Source organism: Endocarpon pusillum (assembly GCF_000464535.1).
Source record: "Endocarpon pusillum Z07020 unplaced genomic scaffold C713005, whole genome shotgun sequence".
NCBI lineage: Eukaryota > Fungi > Ascomycota > Eurotiomycetes > Verrucariales > Verrucariaceae > Endocarpon > Endocarpon pusillum.
The window spans coordinates 238,383-253,773 of NW_006913556.1; the positions used below are offsets into that span (position 1 = coordinate 238,383).

The following is a 15,391-nucleotide window of genomic DNA, read 5'->3' on the forward strand; positions in this document are numbered from 1 at the left end:
CCACCATGGCTTCCAGCCGGCAGATCTTCGGGGTAGGGACTCCTCTTTGCCCCCGCCTGGGACGTGCAATGTTGCTCTTATGGCGTCAATAGCAACTCCTATCGTCTTCAGTCACAGCATCCAGCATTGAATCAAATTCTCTAAAGAACCGCCGTTCTTGTTCCGTCGTTTCTTTGATCCGGAGCGGACACCAGCACCAGCCGAGAGATGAAGGCGTATTGGTTCGACAACCAGCCTGTAAGAGATCCTATGCGCCCCCTGGTCGCCACTTTCACTGAAAACGTCTCTTCAGGGTGACCAGCGTGATGATCACGACTCTGGGAAACTCATCGATAGCGACTATCTGCGCGATCTCGGTATACTGTATTATCGCTGTCCGACGATAGACGAGGTCGACGCAATTGCCAAAGAGCGCAGCTACAAGAACAGAGATGAAATTACAGTCTCGCCGGAGAAGATGGGTGATGTCTACGAAGACAAGGTGAAAATGTTCTTTAACGAGCATCTCCATGAAGATGAGGAGATTCGATATATCCTCGATGGCAATGGGTTCTTTGACGTGAGAAACGAAGGGGACGATTGGGTACGCATCAGGTTGGAAAAGGATGACTTGATTGTTCTGCCTGCTGGGATATATCATCGTTTTACAACCGACACGAAAAATGTCAGCAGTCCGTCTAATTTGATCACCAGTGGCTGATCTGTTGCAGTATATAAAAGCCATGAGGCTGTTCAAGGAAGACCCGCAATGGACACCTCTGAACCGAGGGCCAGAAGTGGATGAAAACCCCTATCGCCAAAGCTACTTGTCAACAAGAAAGGCTTCCGCAGCATCTGCACAGTAGGGAGTAGAGCGGGCTTACAAAACGTCTCTGCTTTCAGCGTGGCCTCCCATTTCGGGGCTTTCCTCCTCGAGAAATGCCTTTTTCCAGCGACGTATTCTCGTTATAAATATAATCGCATTTTGTGTTCCTGCTTAGCTAAGCTTCTTCGGTGATGCTTGATTTGTCGTGTCTGCCACAGCATGTGCTGCGCCGCTCTGCTGGATATATGAAGGCTGGCCGCCTGGTTACGCTACCTGCACCGTAGATAGGATGGTTCAATGCTTGGTGCCATTATGAGCCTAACTTTCGGCTGACCAGGGTATTGACAACTTTTAACGTCGTATGTTGAGTAGAAACGCGCTCACTTAGAGACTACGTTGTAGTCCTTAATTGTCTCATCTAGGTTGGCATTGAGCCTGGCATGCGTATGTCATCATCGGCTCGGAACACGGTCTCTGTACCTCTACCAGCTCTGAGCCTGAATCCGTCTCGGAACGGGTCTTCGGCCACAGACTGTTGATTCTTCCTCTGCTTAAAGGACAACCGTCTGTGCATTGGTTCGTCCTTCCCGTCCTCGCTGCCTGCTTTGCCATCGTCACCGTCGCGAAGCCTTGTCTTTCCCATCCTTGGCCACAGCCCTGGTAATCCAACAACCTGTACTCGGGGCTCTACCACCCTTTCTTCAAACCATGCTTGCACTCTTGCCTCAACAAGCTGGGCTATTTTCGGCACATCTTGCAATCTCGATCGTGATCCGACCAGGCTGCGGATTGAAAGGTCGAGGCGGTAATCTGGCAGGAAAGAGAAAGCTAGATTCGTCTTGGGCGATGAGCCACCGCTGTTGGTCTGGTCTGGGTCAATACCTTCCAAGGTCTCTTCCGCTGGTGGTGTCGCGGGGACGAAACTTATGGACAAAGTACCGGAGAATCGAACGACAGATACAGCGAGAGCCACGGGAAGGATGGCAGAGAAGGGCTTGGGATAATTGAGAAGCAGCGAGGTCTCAATTGCAAGCGTCAGATTGTCATCAGATAGATCTACATCCATCAAGGCTTGAAGTCGGCCACCCGCTTGTGCAGTCGCATTTTCATCCTCCACTTCGATGACGCGACAATTGCTGAATATAGGGAATTCCTCACCAAGTGAGATCTCTGTGACATTGATGTGATCGATGAAGGACGGGCGCTTGTTGGGATTGTTCAGCGCAGCCACTAGGCTCGAGAGGATCGAAGGGGTTGAAGACGATGTGTCTTTCATATTGTAGGCAGTCTGGCGGTATTGCGCAATCACCTGAGCAATAAGCACATTGAACCAATCGAGAGACTCGGGCTGGTGGGAAGAGTGGTGTGTCTGCGTCCTGCCATGGCTTTTGCCTTTGATCTTCGTGGGTGGAAGCGTCTGATAATAGGTCTTCCTGAGAATAGATGCAGTATCTGTCCCATTGATTGGAACTTGCCGGAGGATGTTATTGACGCTAGCCTTTTGGCCGAGAGAGCGAGGAGGGGAGCTCTTATTTGAGGCATGGCTGTGAAGGGATGATGTCCGAATGTGCTTTGGCGCATGGTAGCCCGAAGTATTGCGGGATTGTGGTGGAGGTGCTTCACCAAAGATGAAGAACTTGATGAAAGCACCAAGGAGGAGAACCACCGACAATTGGCCAATCAAGAGACCTTGTGTGAAGGATAGACTGTTGTAGAATTTAGCACGAGTAGTCGAGGTCTGGCCGGTGATTGTATTTACGAAGACTGAATCGGGGGGGTTGATTGGGTGTCTCCTTGCTGTCAGCGCTGCTGTTCATTGTAGATCTCTCAGAGTCTCTCACGTGTGTTGCTGTTCATGATATCGAAGTCATCATCAGTAAAGCATGATCTTCGGCTCGGTATTGACAGACTCTACGTAGTCGATGTGGACCATGCAGTCCAAAAATAAAATGCATCCCCACATTTCCAAGCTTTTTGAGCAGAGGTGGGATGAACTGTCCTCCCCTCCCGCAACATGACTGAGAGAGGCAACAATCTTCTTAGGCCACCTGGCCTTTAATATCCTGCCTACTTCTGTTCGGTCTTGCTGGTTCATCGTGACTCCCTTTCGCTCGCATTATGATATTCTTCAAAACGGAGCCATGATGCGTCTCCACCATCTGCAAACCTTGTCCCCCACCATCATGCTCATCTTGACCCTACTCATCTCCCTCAGCTGCGCTGCACGTGTCACGAATCCCTCGAAAGTTCCTAAGAACGCGGTCCTTCTCTCACAAATCGCAAGTCTGACTCTTCGATCGGGAAGGTCTACTACATCACGCCGCGTTCCCCCAGCTCCCCAACTGCAATGTACCGGACCTGCGAGCGTTTGCTCCCTCTATAAGGTCGATACTATGCGATGCAAGAATGAGGGCGCAGACTACGATGAGAACAATATTCAGTGGGCCTGCTCAGCGTCGTTGCCCGAAGAATTCAAATTAGGAAGCACGGACGTGACTTGCGAGGGCTACGAGAGTAGCGACGACCCATATGTTTTGAAAGGCAGCTGTGGTGTTGAGTACCGGCTTTTGCTTACGGAGAAGGGAGAGATGAAATACGGAATTACGAATGAAGATGATTTTTGGAGCTCCTTCCGAATCAAGAGTAAATGGGAGAAGCTGGGGACATTCATCTTCTGGCTGATTTTTGGGGGTGTAGTAGGCGCAATGATTCTGTCCGCTTTTGGCTGTCTCGGTAGCGGACGGGGTGTAGTAGGAGCTAGAGGAAACAGACCTGGCTGGGGAGGTGGTGGCGGAGGTGGAGGTGGAGGTGGCTTCGACGACGAACCCCCACCACCTTACTCCGATTATCGACCATCGCCGAAGCCGTCTACGAGATCGTCATCTTCCAGATATGGACAGACAGGTGGGAGTGGGCCGTGGAGACCCGGCTTCTGGACAGGAGCAGGTGCCGGCGCTGCAGCAGGATATGCCCTTGGTAACAGAGGTCGAAATCCGAACGGTGGCGGCTTATTTGGTGGTGGACCTACTGCTACAAATACGGGAGGACTGTTTGGTGGGCGAAGGGATAACGCAGGGGAAGGAAGCTCACGGTCAAGTTCAGGTCCTTCATTCTCCTCTGCCCGACATGAAAGCACGGGCTTTGGGTCTACCAGCCGCCGGTAACCTTTCTAGCACCTGGATAGGGTGGGTATCAACACTATATGTACAATTCAGCCAGAGATGTCATGATCACACCAATGCTTCGAATCCATTGAGGAACATCGTAACGCCGAGCTTGATCTCAGCACTTGATGTCAAGCATATTCCGATTCTATCACACCATCATCATGGGGCCACATCTTCAATGCTACCCACGATTTCCTCCGTTCCTTCAGCCGGCAAACCTTTACCCTTCTTGCTCTTTTTCTTCCTCGCTGAGGGGGTCTTCTTGCTCTTCTTCTTCCGCGTAATTGCGTTATCTACAATGCTTTGCGCCTCGGCCACGAGACGGTTCTTTCTTGCTTGTGGTTCGCCATCCGGATGTTCACCTTCGCTACTCGCACCTTCATCAGCTTGTTCGATCGACTCTTGGATGTCCTGATCATGCTGTGCGTCTTCAGCCCGCATTTTCGCGTCTTCAGCTTCAAGTCTTGCCTTCTCCTCTTCAAGTTCTTTGTAGAAATCCTGGGGATCTGCATAGGTGGTATCTGTTATTTCTGAGAAGGCTTGTAGGTCGACCGGTTCCTTCGAGTTCAATGCCGCGAAAACCTTCTCGGGATTGAGTTTCTCCTCTTTGTTGAACTTTTTCTTGATGACAGCCCTCGAAGTGTCAGGAAACATCTTGCTGATCATCATGAAATCTGTACCAAACATTCGAAGCCCCTGGTAGAATTGCTCTGTCTGCTCATCGTCCCAGGTGCTGTAAGTTCTCACCGTCCCAGGTTTTCGGCCCACGGTCGATTGGTTGACCCGCTTCGTCAAACGATCCTCATCAATCGCCTCTTCAACTCCTTCGGCGTCTCTAGCAGTTTCTGCATTTCGGTCAATCATCCTTGATGATTCGTCGATGACCATCTGGCCGTTAACAAGGACGAGTCGTTCTGCAACATGCGGACCAGGTGCAGGTAGCGGACCGCCGTTCTTTCTGGCCTCTTTCTGCCTCTGCTCTTCCTTGAGAGCCTCTTTCTCTGCCTCACGCCGCTTCCTCTTCACTTCCAACCAATCAATCTTTTGCATTTCAGCCTCTCGTCTCGAAGTTTTCCCCAAACCTTGGTCTTTGACAAGGTCTGCCATCATGACCTCAGAGGGTACAATCTCATGACTTTCTGCCTCCTCCGATCCCAGTTTGCGCTTGCGCTTCCTTCCCCTGACCGCTCGTTCATCTCCATTAACTCCACCAGTGGCTTCATCGATGACCTCTTCTGCAGCTTCTTGGGCTGATAGCCTTTGCTTCCTCTTCCAAGTAGATCTTCGCTTACTGGTTGTAGAATTACCGGGCTGCGCCGAGGGGTTCTCAAGGGTTTGTGACCGATCTGGCACTCCATCGTGAACTGCAAAAGGCGCCTGCCTCTCTGAGCGAAGTTTACTCTGTCGAGGTACTTTTGCCTTGGAACTACCTGTGTTGACCTGGTCAAGAGCTTGGTCTCGTGTAGCTCCAGCGGTCTCCACTATGGCAGGTTTAGTTGCAACGACAGGTTGCACTACTTGACCTGGTTTGCGACGTCCTCTTGATGCATTTGAAATGATATCTGGGCTAACGGTTGTTTGGTTGTTTGAACTTGGTATGGTATCAGCCACAGCCTCCGTCCTACTGGCTTCCTGGAAAGATTTCGTGGCCGCTCGCGTCTGTCTTGACGTTTGCGCTGGCTCACTTATCGCGACTGCCCCGACAGATGCTTGGATAAGAGCCGATGGCTCCGTATCAGCCAAAGATGGTACCTCTTGTGGTGCAGTCGATATAACCGTCGGTGCTCTTGTTGAACGTAAGGAAGTTGAAGCCGGAAGAGGATTGACAGTTTGTGGAAAGTCGCTCTCTGAGGTTGCGGTGTTGGCTGAACCGTCATGTAGCCGGGTGGCAGAATTCCAGCTATGTCTGTTGTCGACTGGTTCTTGTTGACTATGTACAATTGAAGCTGCGTTACCCTGGACATGTTGTGGATCAGGCGTCCCAGGAAAGGACTGGCTCTGTGAGATAGTATCGTCATCTCGAGATCCTGCGCTTGGTGTCGTGGCATTCCGTATTGTTCGGCGAGGAGGCGCTTTGGGAGCAACTCTTTTGTTGGAACCCGACTTGTCTATCAAGGTCAGTCAGTGCAGCCGTAGAAGCAGAAGGAGAAAGTTACTGATAGAGCTGCTGAATGCCGGCATATCTTAGGCTTACTTGCTGTTCATCCATGAGGTTCGTCTTTTCAGATAGAATAAAAACTGCTTGTCAGGTTTGTACTATTGTGGGGGCCGCCGTGGGACATTGCAGCCTACATGTGGTGTGGCCCCACTTTTGCAATGGTCGTTTCTTGGCATTCTGAAATCTCTCTTGTCAAAACTTCAACTCCTGTGACATCTTGACCACAGCCACATAACGCTGAACCCCGGCGCATCTTTCCCAGCATGCTTCACTCAGTATATTCGTGATTCACTAATCCTCCGCTACATCACATAGCCATACATGGTTCTGATGCCGACCATCGAAGCAGTCCCCCCTTCCCATGCCCTGAAAATGGATGATCGAAAGCGACCTTCACCCTACGATCAACATGATTCAGGACCGCCCTCTAAGAAATTGGCAACCACAGCAAATGGGGCAGTAAAAAGCCATCCAGATGCTGACATGCCTTGGAAAGACGATATTGAGGTAAGGCTCCGCAGGACCGCCTATCGCATCCTCTTCTTGCTGCTTGTTTGATGAACTCCTGTACCTATAGGTTTAGTATACTAACCATATGTGTACAGAAATTCCAAAAGGGTGCGCTACTCCGTCAGATGCAAGAGTATAGAAGAGAAAAGCAAACTCTGGAAGAACAAGTGAAGCATGCGCAAAGGAAGGCGCTATACCACAACGATCATCTTCGAATCATTGATGTATGGTTCCAAGAGATGATTGACGAGGTGAAGATCATGGCTGGGGAAAATCCAAGCAATATACATGATATCTCGACTTTACCATCATCGCTATATTCTGCCGATGTTGAGTCCTTCAAGACTCATCTAGAAGAAAGGTCGCGTGACATCAAGGATGTTATGGGACGATTATTTGATAGGTGCAAAACATACCATCCTGACGTGGTCACACTGCAAGGTCAATTATCGCAAAAGCTTGCCGCTGAAAAGGTTCATGTCGTGGAGCTGCAACGACTACAATCGGAGGTGCAGGAACTTACTGAACGTCTCGACAAGGCAGTGGAGCGCTACATGAGAGCTGAGAGGAAGATTGAAAGAAGGCTAGGTCGGGCAGCTAATAGTTCGAAAACCGACGAGATTTTCCTTGGGATGCCAAAGAACCAAAATACCGATAACGTCGCAGTGAAGCGTGAAGAAACACTTACCAATGGGACAACTGGTACCGACGAGGCTTTGACAGATTTGGAGGAAGCACATCATAAGGCATTGGCTCTTTCGGAGAAGCAGAAAGAGCAATTAGAGCATCTTGAGGCCGAAAATCTGAAGTTGGCCGCACAGTTGACGGAGCTGGCGGTAAAATCGACACAGCATACCGATGACGAATACGCTGGCACCGAACTGTTCAAACAGCTGAGATCACAACACGAAGATGTGATAAAAAGAGTCAATAACCTCGAAGCCTTGAATATTCAGCTTCAGGAGGAAGCAGTAAAGCTGCAATCAGAGCGCACGGCATTCAAGTCGCAAATTGAGAATGAGTCAAAAGCTGCGCTGGCAGAAAGGGAGGCGCAACTGGCGACGGCAGAAACCAATCTGGCAAGGATCAGAAGTAACCGGGATGAACTCCTCGCTGAACAGGCCATCAGGCGTTCTGCGTACGAGCAGGAACGTGCTTCAGTGCAGAAGGTGAAAGAACTCTGTGAAGCCAGTGATCACCGCATCAAAGCGTTAGAGATCCAGAATGAACGTCTGAAATTAGAGCATGCAAACGAAGAAAAAAATGCTAGCGATTACGACTCGACAGGTCTCCAAGAGCTCAAGTCCCGGCATCAAGATCTCGAAAAGAAACATCAGATGTTGAACAACGAATTGCAGTCAATGGAAACAGCTTATCTTTCGACAAAGAAGCTTGCGAGTCAGAAAGTATCTGAAATCAGCGCATTCGAGGACAAGCTTCAGAGATTGAGCGCCGAGAAGGCCAAAGCTGATCAAAAATATTTCGCCACCATGAAGAGTAAAGAAATAAGGGATTTGGAGATAAGGACCTTGCGCATGCAAAACACAAAGAGCTCGGATGTAGTGTCTTCACTCAAAGAGTCAGAAGCTGCTTCTCGTGCGCTGGTGATTAACCTGGAGAAGAGTATTGGAGAGATCAAAGATGCTTTCACAAGCGCAACTGCAAGCCAGCGAGCTTCGCAGCAACAGGTCACGGAGCTAGGCATTTCGAGTGAAGGGTTGAAGGGGCAGATCGCCGACCTGAAGAAGTTGCTTGCTTCGAAGGATGCAGCTGCAGCTACGTTGTCCAGTTCACACCGAAAAGCCGAGCTCGAAATTGCGGAACTGAAAACATCCTTGACTGACACCAAAAAGGCGCTGGACGTTTGCAAGTCGAACAACCTGGGAAGCTCCACAGATGTGAACGAATCTTTCAGAGTGAGTCAACTCTCCATTTCGTTTATGGTAACCATACTGACTAGATCAGGCTCTCGCGATCTGTACCGTCTGCAAACGCAACTTCAAAGACACCGTGATCAAGACCTGCGGACATGTCTTCTGCAAGGAATGTGTTGACGAGCGCCTGACATCGAGGTCTCGCAAATGTCCGAACTGTAACAAGTCTTTTGGCAGCAACGACCACATGAAAATTACGTTGTGATCGTTATCCTAGTGGCTGCCTGTACGATATGAGGTGGATCGCCCTGCCTTTTGGTTCCTCCCTGTGCTAGCTTTGATGAATAGCAATGTCTGGTGCACTGTTCAGCCGCCTGGTCAGAAAGACATTTCAGCACTCAGCCATGTTCCAACCTTGCTGAAACCAGGTTGGATATGCGTCGCCGCATTCCATGTCTGCTTTGTAGGAAGGGGACAGATAGCGGAGCTTGTAATCCTAGATATTACTTGAGACAGAAAGTGGGAATTCATGTCTCGCCAGTATGCAACCAACAATGCGTTAGAGCTTCGATGTACATAAACGCTCAATTGACCATGACAAATAACATGCTTGCACATTGAATGATGGTGCATGGTGTTGCATATCTCCATTCTCAGCCGCACAGATTTCCCAACTAGGCAACCCCAGATGTCCAGTGTTTCCGGTGTTCACCCAACTAAAAGGTTATATTGTGTTTCTTTCCCAAATGTTTCAACTTGGGCACAGTGGTGCAGTTGTTAAAGCAACCGCCTCGCCACGAAATCGACAGTCCCTCCCCAAGACCACCTGTTCGAACCCAACAACTGTTACGCTGACACATACCCCCCGAAGTCAGATACCAGTCCTCCTCCCATCCTACCTCCCTTCCTCCCTTCGAACAAAAAAAAGCCCTCGGGCTTTCTCCTGACTCCTGACCTGTCTAATGACAGTTCGGGAGTTAAGGTTTTTATGTCTTTTTGGCATCTAGAAATTTGTTCCACGAAGCTTCAAGTTCGGAAAACAGATGCAAATGCATTCGGTCCTTCTTCAGTTGACACCGTGTCATGGTATCATGGTCTTGATGTTTATCAGCTGAACTCCTGGTTGTGCAGTTGTTCAAGAGTTGAAGATCCTGCTGTAGAGCAGCTCGTGTCTTCCAACCCACAAATCCATGCTTGGGACCACCTGGCCAGCATCCTCTGGGTGTACATCCCATACCCTTGCCAAGCAGGCTCGAATCTGCGTCTGCAAATGTTGTCCAGCCAGTATGCTTTGCGCCTGGTAAGGACCCATGACATTTGCGCGAACAGCGGCACTCAGCACCGTCTTGGCATGATTGAAAAGAAAGAGATATGCCATTGGTTTGATCTCCAATCCTAGTGCCAGGCAGACCGCGCCCCACAAGGGTCCGAAATGACCGTTTATATCTGCAATATCCTCGCTGCTCAGCGCTGAGAGCCTGAGCGTCCGCCCAAAGGACTTGATGTGTTCAGCAGCTATCAAGGCACCGGTACACGCATGATTGATCGATTGTTGCAAAGCTTTCTCCCAGACGTTCAAAAGGGCTCTTCCCTGGGCGATACTCGCTCGTCGAGCTACCGTACACGGTGTCGAGGCGTCGAGATCATTATCTAACTGGTCCACCAGGGCGGGGTGCCGGAAGCCGGCGAGCACGTAGGGGACATTGGTGAAGCCAACGGACTCGATGGAGAGGCATAGGAAACTGCCAAAGGACGAGAGAGGGGTGACATGTGACGGCAGGGGTTTGTGGTGCGCGATGTATGACTCCAGACCACTGGAATATGCGAAGGAGCCCAGGGGCAGGGCAGAATCGGACAACAAGAGCAAGGAATGATAAGTGGAGGATAGGAGATCTGGTTTGGAAAGTGACGTGAAGGGAGATGGTCTATGTTGGATACCGTTCAACCTGACTTTCGCATCGCTGAGCTTTGCCTCAAGGTCAGCAATCTCGGCTTCAATGTCTTCTACGTCAGAAATCTTCATTGAATCAATAGTTGCAATCACAGAGTATTGCAGGTTGTGAATTAGAAATTAGCATTGCTGCGGAGACTCCCGAACCGCTACCTAAAATCCGAGGTTTCCCGAGAGCATCACTTTCTTTAACTGACTCGTACAGAACTTGTGAGGGCCGAAGGGACATGTGACCACTCATTGCTTAATTAGCATTAAGAATACTTAGCAGGAGAAGGCCCTCTAAAAACTATGCCTAAATTACCATCAATGTGTGCTTAGTTTCAGCCTAACCGTGATATGATCTAGTTTATATATTATTATACGGCTAAACATCTAGAATCCAATAGAATTATGTTATTTCGGACGTCATTTTAAGAAAATGACGCTCAAATTATGGCTAAATTATGGTCATTTAAGCCTCCTGACGATCCTTAAAATAATAAAATGTCTGCAAAATCACTAAGGACCAATACCGCGTTATTTTCAGAGCCCTTCTCCCGGTAAGTACTCTAATAGATTAAAGTAGTATAATTTATAGATTTCACGTACAATCAACAAAATTCAAAGAGAAGAAAGATGCATACCGGACATACCTCGTTAATGATAGTAAAGACTCAAAAGCAGGACTAGGCAAGGCCCCTCAGTCGCACCAGGACGGAAGATGAGCAAGGAGAGAGAGAGAGCCGCGGCGTTCATGTCACGTGCTTGCTTCGCTTGGCGCCCATAGATTAGCTTCCATTGCAGATTTGCAACTTCATCATCTCCACATACACGAATCAATCAAGCAACTTGTCCAAGCCATTGCAGTTAGAATCTGGCTCCCCAGTAATAAGCCCACGATCAAAGTCAGAGGAGCAGCCAGTGATAAGCCACACTTTGCTCATTGTGGTGGTGGTGATGGTGTACCGGGATTGAGATGGGAAATGAGAGTGACCCGAGTAGCAAAGAGTGAGAAACGGAGTCAGCACAAGAGCGCGAGTTTAGAGCGGACCGGAGTCAATACCAGGACGGAGTTTACTAGCGAATGTGTCTCGGGCATTGACGGAGAGATTTGAAGGATAAAGCGTATTGATCTTGACGCCGCTTTTAGTAGGCTTGGGAGGGCCGAGGCCCATCGACAGACTCATTGGTGGCCGTCTGGGCAAAATCAACAGCCTCATAATGATTGGGCCGTCCTAGGCCGACTCTTGCGGCTAGATAGTCCCATTTCTTGTGACAGATATGCAGGAGCCAAGATGGTCGCTACCTAAGGAGGATGAAAAGTCGAAATTTAGTAGTCTAGGCGGACAATGGCAATGTCTAATTCCTAGACCACCATGTAGCTGTTAAACATCCCGTCTTCTCAGCCAACTTCAAATCTCATGCTAATGAGGGTTTCTGTAGCCTGACATAGTCAAAATATCCTCAGCATAAATAAACCTTGAATGGAAGATACAAATACATTTTTCTATTAGCCTAGCAAGTTTTGAATACTCAGCCTTTGCATACTCCGTATTACTTTCATATAAGATCAAACACACACAAGAGCGCAAGATGTAGCCCGTCTACTGAACAAAAGGACCATGGCCACAGTTGGCCGCTAACAGGTATTACAATGTCTAACACCATCTGTTGCCTGCGCGTGAGATAGGAAGCTAGAGAGAAATGTGCACGCCTTCCATAAGATCACCCACCTTTACGTCTTCCAATCGTTACCTGGTGGTCGGAGACCCCATTTCACGTTCTGCACGACTACTGGCTCAGCCTTTGAGAAATTCCTTCGCCTCGCACAATAGATCTTCTTAGCTCAAAGGTGGAGGGGCCCGTCCCTCTCTGCTCGCCATGCGGCGGCTGATTTGATGGTGGCTCGGTGATAGCCAACGTGACGAACTCGGCGCTCGAAGCCTGTCTCAAGGACACATTCGGAACGGATCGTCATCTCTTCGACGTGCTTTCGACGTCTGGAAGCACAATTGAAGTTATGACAGCATCTGTGTCAGACAATCAACTTTGTATCTTCTCCAGTTATAGCAGCGAAGGCAAACGCCGAATAAGATCAGGTCCATGGTGTTCGAGAGAACGCAGATCTTGTTTATCAACTTCCCATAGGCTATCAGCATCTCCGTTCAGGGTGATCCATCGACAAAGCTTTCATATGGCATTGTAAGTTTGGGGGACCTTTGGTATCTCCTGTGTTGACCGCTACTGACAACGCTCGGTATACTCTCTATTACTCCTAGGTTCGTATAAGGTCTCATTGTGAAGAGGCTGACATTGATATTAGAGTAACCAATCAAAGTTTCTATCTGTCTTTAACGCGTTTCAGAGTGGGAGGATCAAAGCTAATGGACTTTGGATTCAAGCAGCCGGGGCTTAACGCTCAAGGGGTTGAGAGCTCAAAATCCGGGGTAAAGATCGTGTGGTCAAGAGGAGGATAAGGTCCAAATTGGAAATCACGTCTAGAGCCAACAAATTTGCATTAGATGTGCGGTTCGCTCGAGCGTATATGGTCGACCAATTAAACAGTGAAATATCGAATCTCCATTCAATCATGAGGTCAACAAAACATCATGCCACCACAACCTCATTGGCATGTCCGTTGATTCCATTCCTGTGGTCGTTCAAACCGTTTGTATATCCACCCATCAATTTGTCAGCGCTCATTGCTGCTGCTGTTGTGGTCGCAGAGTCAGCTTCTGAGTGCACCTTCGAGTGATTGACGGGTAGGAGCCAGCTCTTGAAATAGTCATCCAACGATGCTACATCGTCAAGCCAGGCGCTTGTTCCAATCCATAGGTCAGGCCGTATGAAGACAGCAGCACCTTTAGCGTGGTCGACTCCATAGCAAGTATGAGCATCTTCATCTGGCGCGCGATCATCATATACTACCGTTGCGATCTGCTTGAGAGGAGCAGATCGTTCAGCGGCAAGCAGGGGCTCAGCTTCATACTCCAAAAGCTTGGTGACAAGAACGATGTTGAATACTCTCGCAGCACCATACCGCTGAAAGAATGATTTCCTAGAATTGAACGCATGGGAGAAGTCGGCCAACTTCCCGCCAATTGGGCCTTGAAGATCGGAAGCAAAGAGCACGATGTGTAAGGTTGCAGCTCCAGTGAGAACATCATAGAGGTAACCAGTCTTGGCTTGACCAAGACACAGTCGTGGGTTGGGAGCTCGGACGCCACTTCGAGGTGCAATTGGCCTGTCGGAGCTTGGAGGGGAGACGATAGTATTCGGGCTAAAAGCTGCGTCCAGACCCAGCAAGAACTTTCCATTGGCGCTGAAGAAGTCTCTGAGGAAATCCATCTCTTTACCAGCAGTGTACTTGACCGCTCCGTCATTTTCGAGTTGCTCCGCATCTTCGATGTTGGATGAATGGACAAAAGATGCAATAGGTAATTCCGAGTTGCAGACAAAACGGAGGTACGATCCGGAGACACGTATGATGCGGTTAGCATGGTGGCGGCGTTCGCGATCGAATGTTGGAACAAGAGCATTCAAGGAAGCAATATTGCGAGCTGCCAGCCCAATCTTCCAGGCGAGATTTGCTGAGTCAAGAATTGATGCATTTAGACCAAAGGCGCCCATTACGGAATGAATGTGTCTGTGGAGAAGTCAGCATTGCATGTACCGAGCAACGAATATCCCCTCATACGCTGCATCACCAGTCAGGTGAACTCGGTAGTCAGGCGAAGAAAAAGATCGGGCAACACGCTCAGATACTGGCATAGGTAGTGAGCAAAGTTCCGCGGGTAATGACATAGGAGCTCACTCTTCCAAACTGCGAACCAGCTAACAGGTGAAGCAAACTTGAGTTTGTACGGCGCGAAGATCCTGTTTGCCTGTTCCAAGACTTCTTCTGCTGTGATTGACGATGATTCCACATTGCCACCTTCTCCCTGAAAGCCTTGGATTTCGCTTGGCGGATTTGTGCAATCGGACCTGTTGAGGAGATATCAAGCTGTGTATAGAGCCTGGTCACGTCAATCATTCTTCTCGGTTTGTCCTGCAAGTATGTCACACCTAACGTAGCCGTCCTCTCGTGGAATGATAACGCATCCTCCATGCTTTGATGAGGTGACACATCTGAAAGAGAGCTGTGAGTTTTCAACACGCGGTGGAGATCATGCCTCGAGTAACTCACCCAAATACCCATGCATGAGGGTAATCGCTCTCAAAAACGGCATCCAAGATGCCCCAATAGATGTCCGTACTAACGCCATCGAATCTATTCTCTTATTAGCATATCAAATGATGGCAGCACCGTCAAGAATGGCAGGGGATGAACACACGGAATCTGGAGCTTCTTTCTCACAAAACTTCCAGCTCCATCGCTGCCGACCAGAAATTTGGCTTTCACTTCCTCCTCTGCTCCAGTTACCTCATTCCTTAATACTGCTTGCACTGGGTAGTCGCTTTGCTCATTTTTCAATACGGTGAAATCTTTTACCACAGTACTTCTCTCTACCAGCTTCTTGTGACGTAGCAAATCCCGAACGTATATCCTTTCAATCTGCCCTTGAGTAATAATATGCAGGCCCCGGTATCGAGAATCAGATTTGTGACTTGGAGCAAACAGAAGTTTCTTTCCGTCTTTATAGATAGCAGTGCGCTCGATGAGTGGACCTTCTTCATGTACCTCTGTGGCTAGGCCCCAGCAATTCAGTGTCTCGAGAAAACGAGGCTGAACCCCATCTGCACGTCCAGCAAGTATAGGGGCAGCCGCTTTGTCTGTACCAAGGATGTAAGCAAATCAGCAAAGCAAAAGCCAACCGTATACAGAACCATAGGGTGAAGCTAAGGTGTAACTGGAGATGACAGTAGACTAGTTGTGACTTCATTCAACCGGTAACGGAGCTAGTGTAAACCTTCCTGTAGAAAGAGTGTTAATTTTCTACAGAA

The 15,391-nt window shown here is 49.0% G+C and overlaps 6 protein-coding genes across 6 annotated transcripts; 3 read left to right on the forward strand and 3 right to left on the reverse strand.

Moving 5' to 3' along the window:
* Positions 1 to 207: 207 nt before the first annotated feature.
* Positions 208 to 845, forward strand: EPUS_04203 (uncharacterized protein; the record flags this gene model as incomplete). The annotated part of the gene is made up of 3 exons (XM_007788196.1): positions 208 to 237; positions 293 to 664; positions 711 to 845. The coding sequence occupies 3 exons, from the start codon at positions 208 to 210 to the stop codon at positions 843 to 845; spliced, it is 537 nt and encodes a 178-aa protein (XP_007786386.1).
* Positions 846 to 1,223: 378 nt separating this feature from the next.
* EPUS_04204 (uncharacterized protein) lies at positions 1,224 to 2,662 on the reverse strand (the record flags this gene model as incomplete). The annotated part of the gene is made up of 2 exons (XM_007788197.1): positions 1,224 to 2,569; positions 2,647 to 2,662. 2 exons carry the CDS (start codon positions 2,660 to 2,662, stop codon positions 1,224 to 1,226), a joined length of 1,362 nt encoding a protein of 453 aa, XP_007786387.1.
* Positions 2,663 to 2,949: 287 nt separating this feature from the next.
* Positions 2,950 to 3,969, forward strand: EPUS_04205 (uncharacterized protein; the record flags this gene model as incomplete). Its single annotated transcript, XM_007788198.1, has 1 exon — positions 2,950 to 3,969. One exon carries the CDS (start codon positions 2,950 to 2,952, stop codon positions 3,967 to 3,969), a length of 1,020 nt encoding a protein of 339 aa, XP_007786388.1.
* Positions 3,970 to 4,131: 162 nt separating this feature from the next.
* Positions 4,132 to 6,153, reverse strand: EPUS_04206 (uncharacterized protein; the record flags this gene model as incomplete). The annotated part of the gene is made up of 2 exons (XM_007788199.1): positions 4,132 to 6,080; positions 6,129 to 6,153. The coding sequence occupies 2 exons, from the start codon at positions 6,151 to 6,153 to the stop codon at positions 4,132 to 4,134; spliced, it is 1,974 nt and encodes a 657-aa protein (XP_007786389.1).
* A 349-nt stretch (positions 6,154 to 6,502) lies between these two features.
* Positions 6,503 to 8,779, forward strand: EPUS_04207 (E3 ubiquitin-protein ligase bre1; the record flags this gene model as incomplete). The annotated part of the gene is made up of 3 exons (XM_007788200.1): positions 6,503 to 6,637; positions 6,736 to 8,556; positions 8,606 to 8,779. 3 exons carry the CDS (start codon positions 6,503 to 6,505, stop codon positions 8,777 to 8,779), a joined length of 2,130 nt encoding a protein of 709 aa, XP_007786390.1.
* An 870-nt stretch (positions 8,780 to 9,649) lies between these two features.
* Positions 9,650 to 10,537, reverse strand: EPUS_04208 (uncharacterized protein; the record flags this gene model as incomplete). Its single annotated transcript, XM_007788201.1, has 1 exon — positions 9,650 to 10,537. The coding sequence occupies one exon, from the start codon at positions 10,535 to 10,537 to the stop codon at positions 9,650 to 9,652; it is 888 nt and encodes a 295-aa protein (XP_007786391.1).
* Positions 10,538 to 15,391: the final 4,854 nt, after the last annotated feature.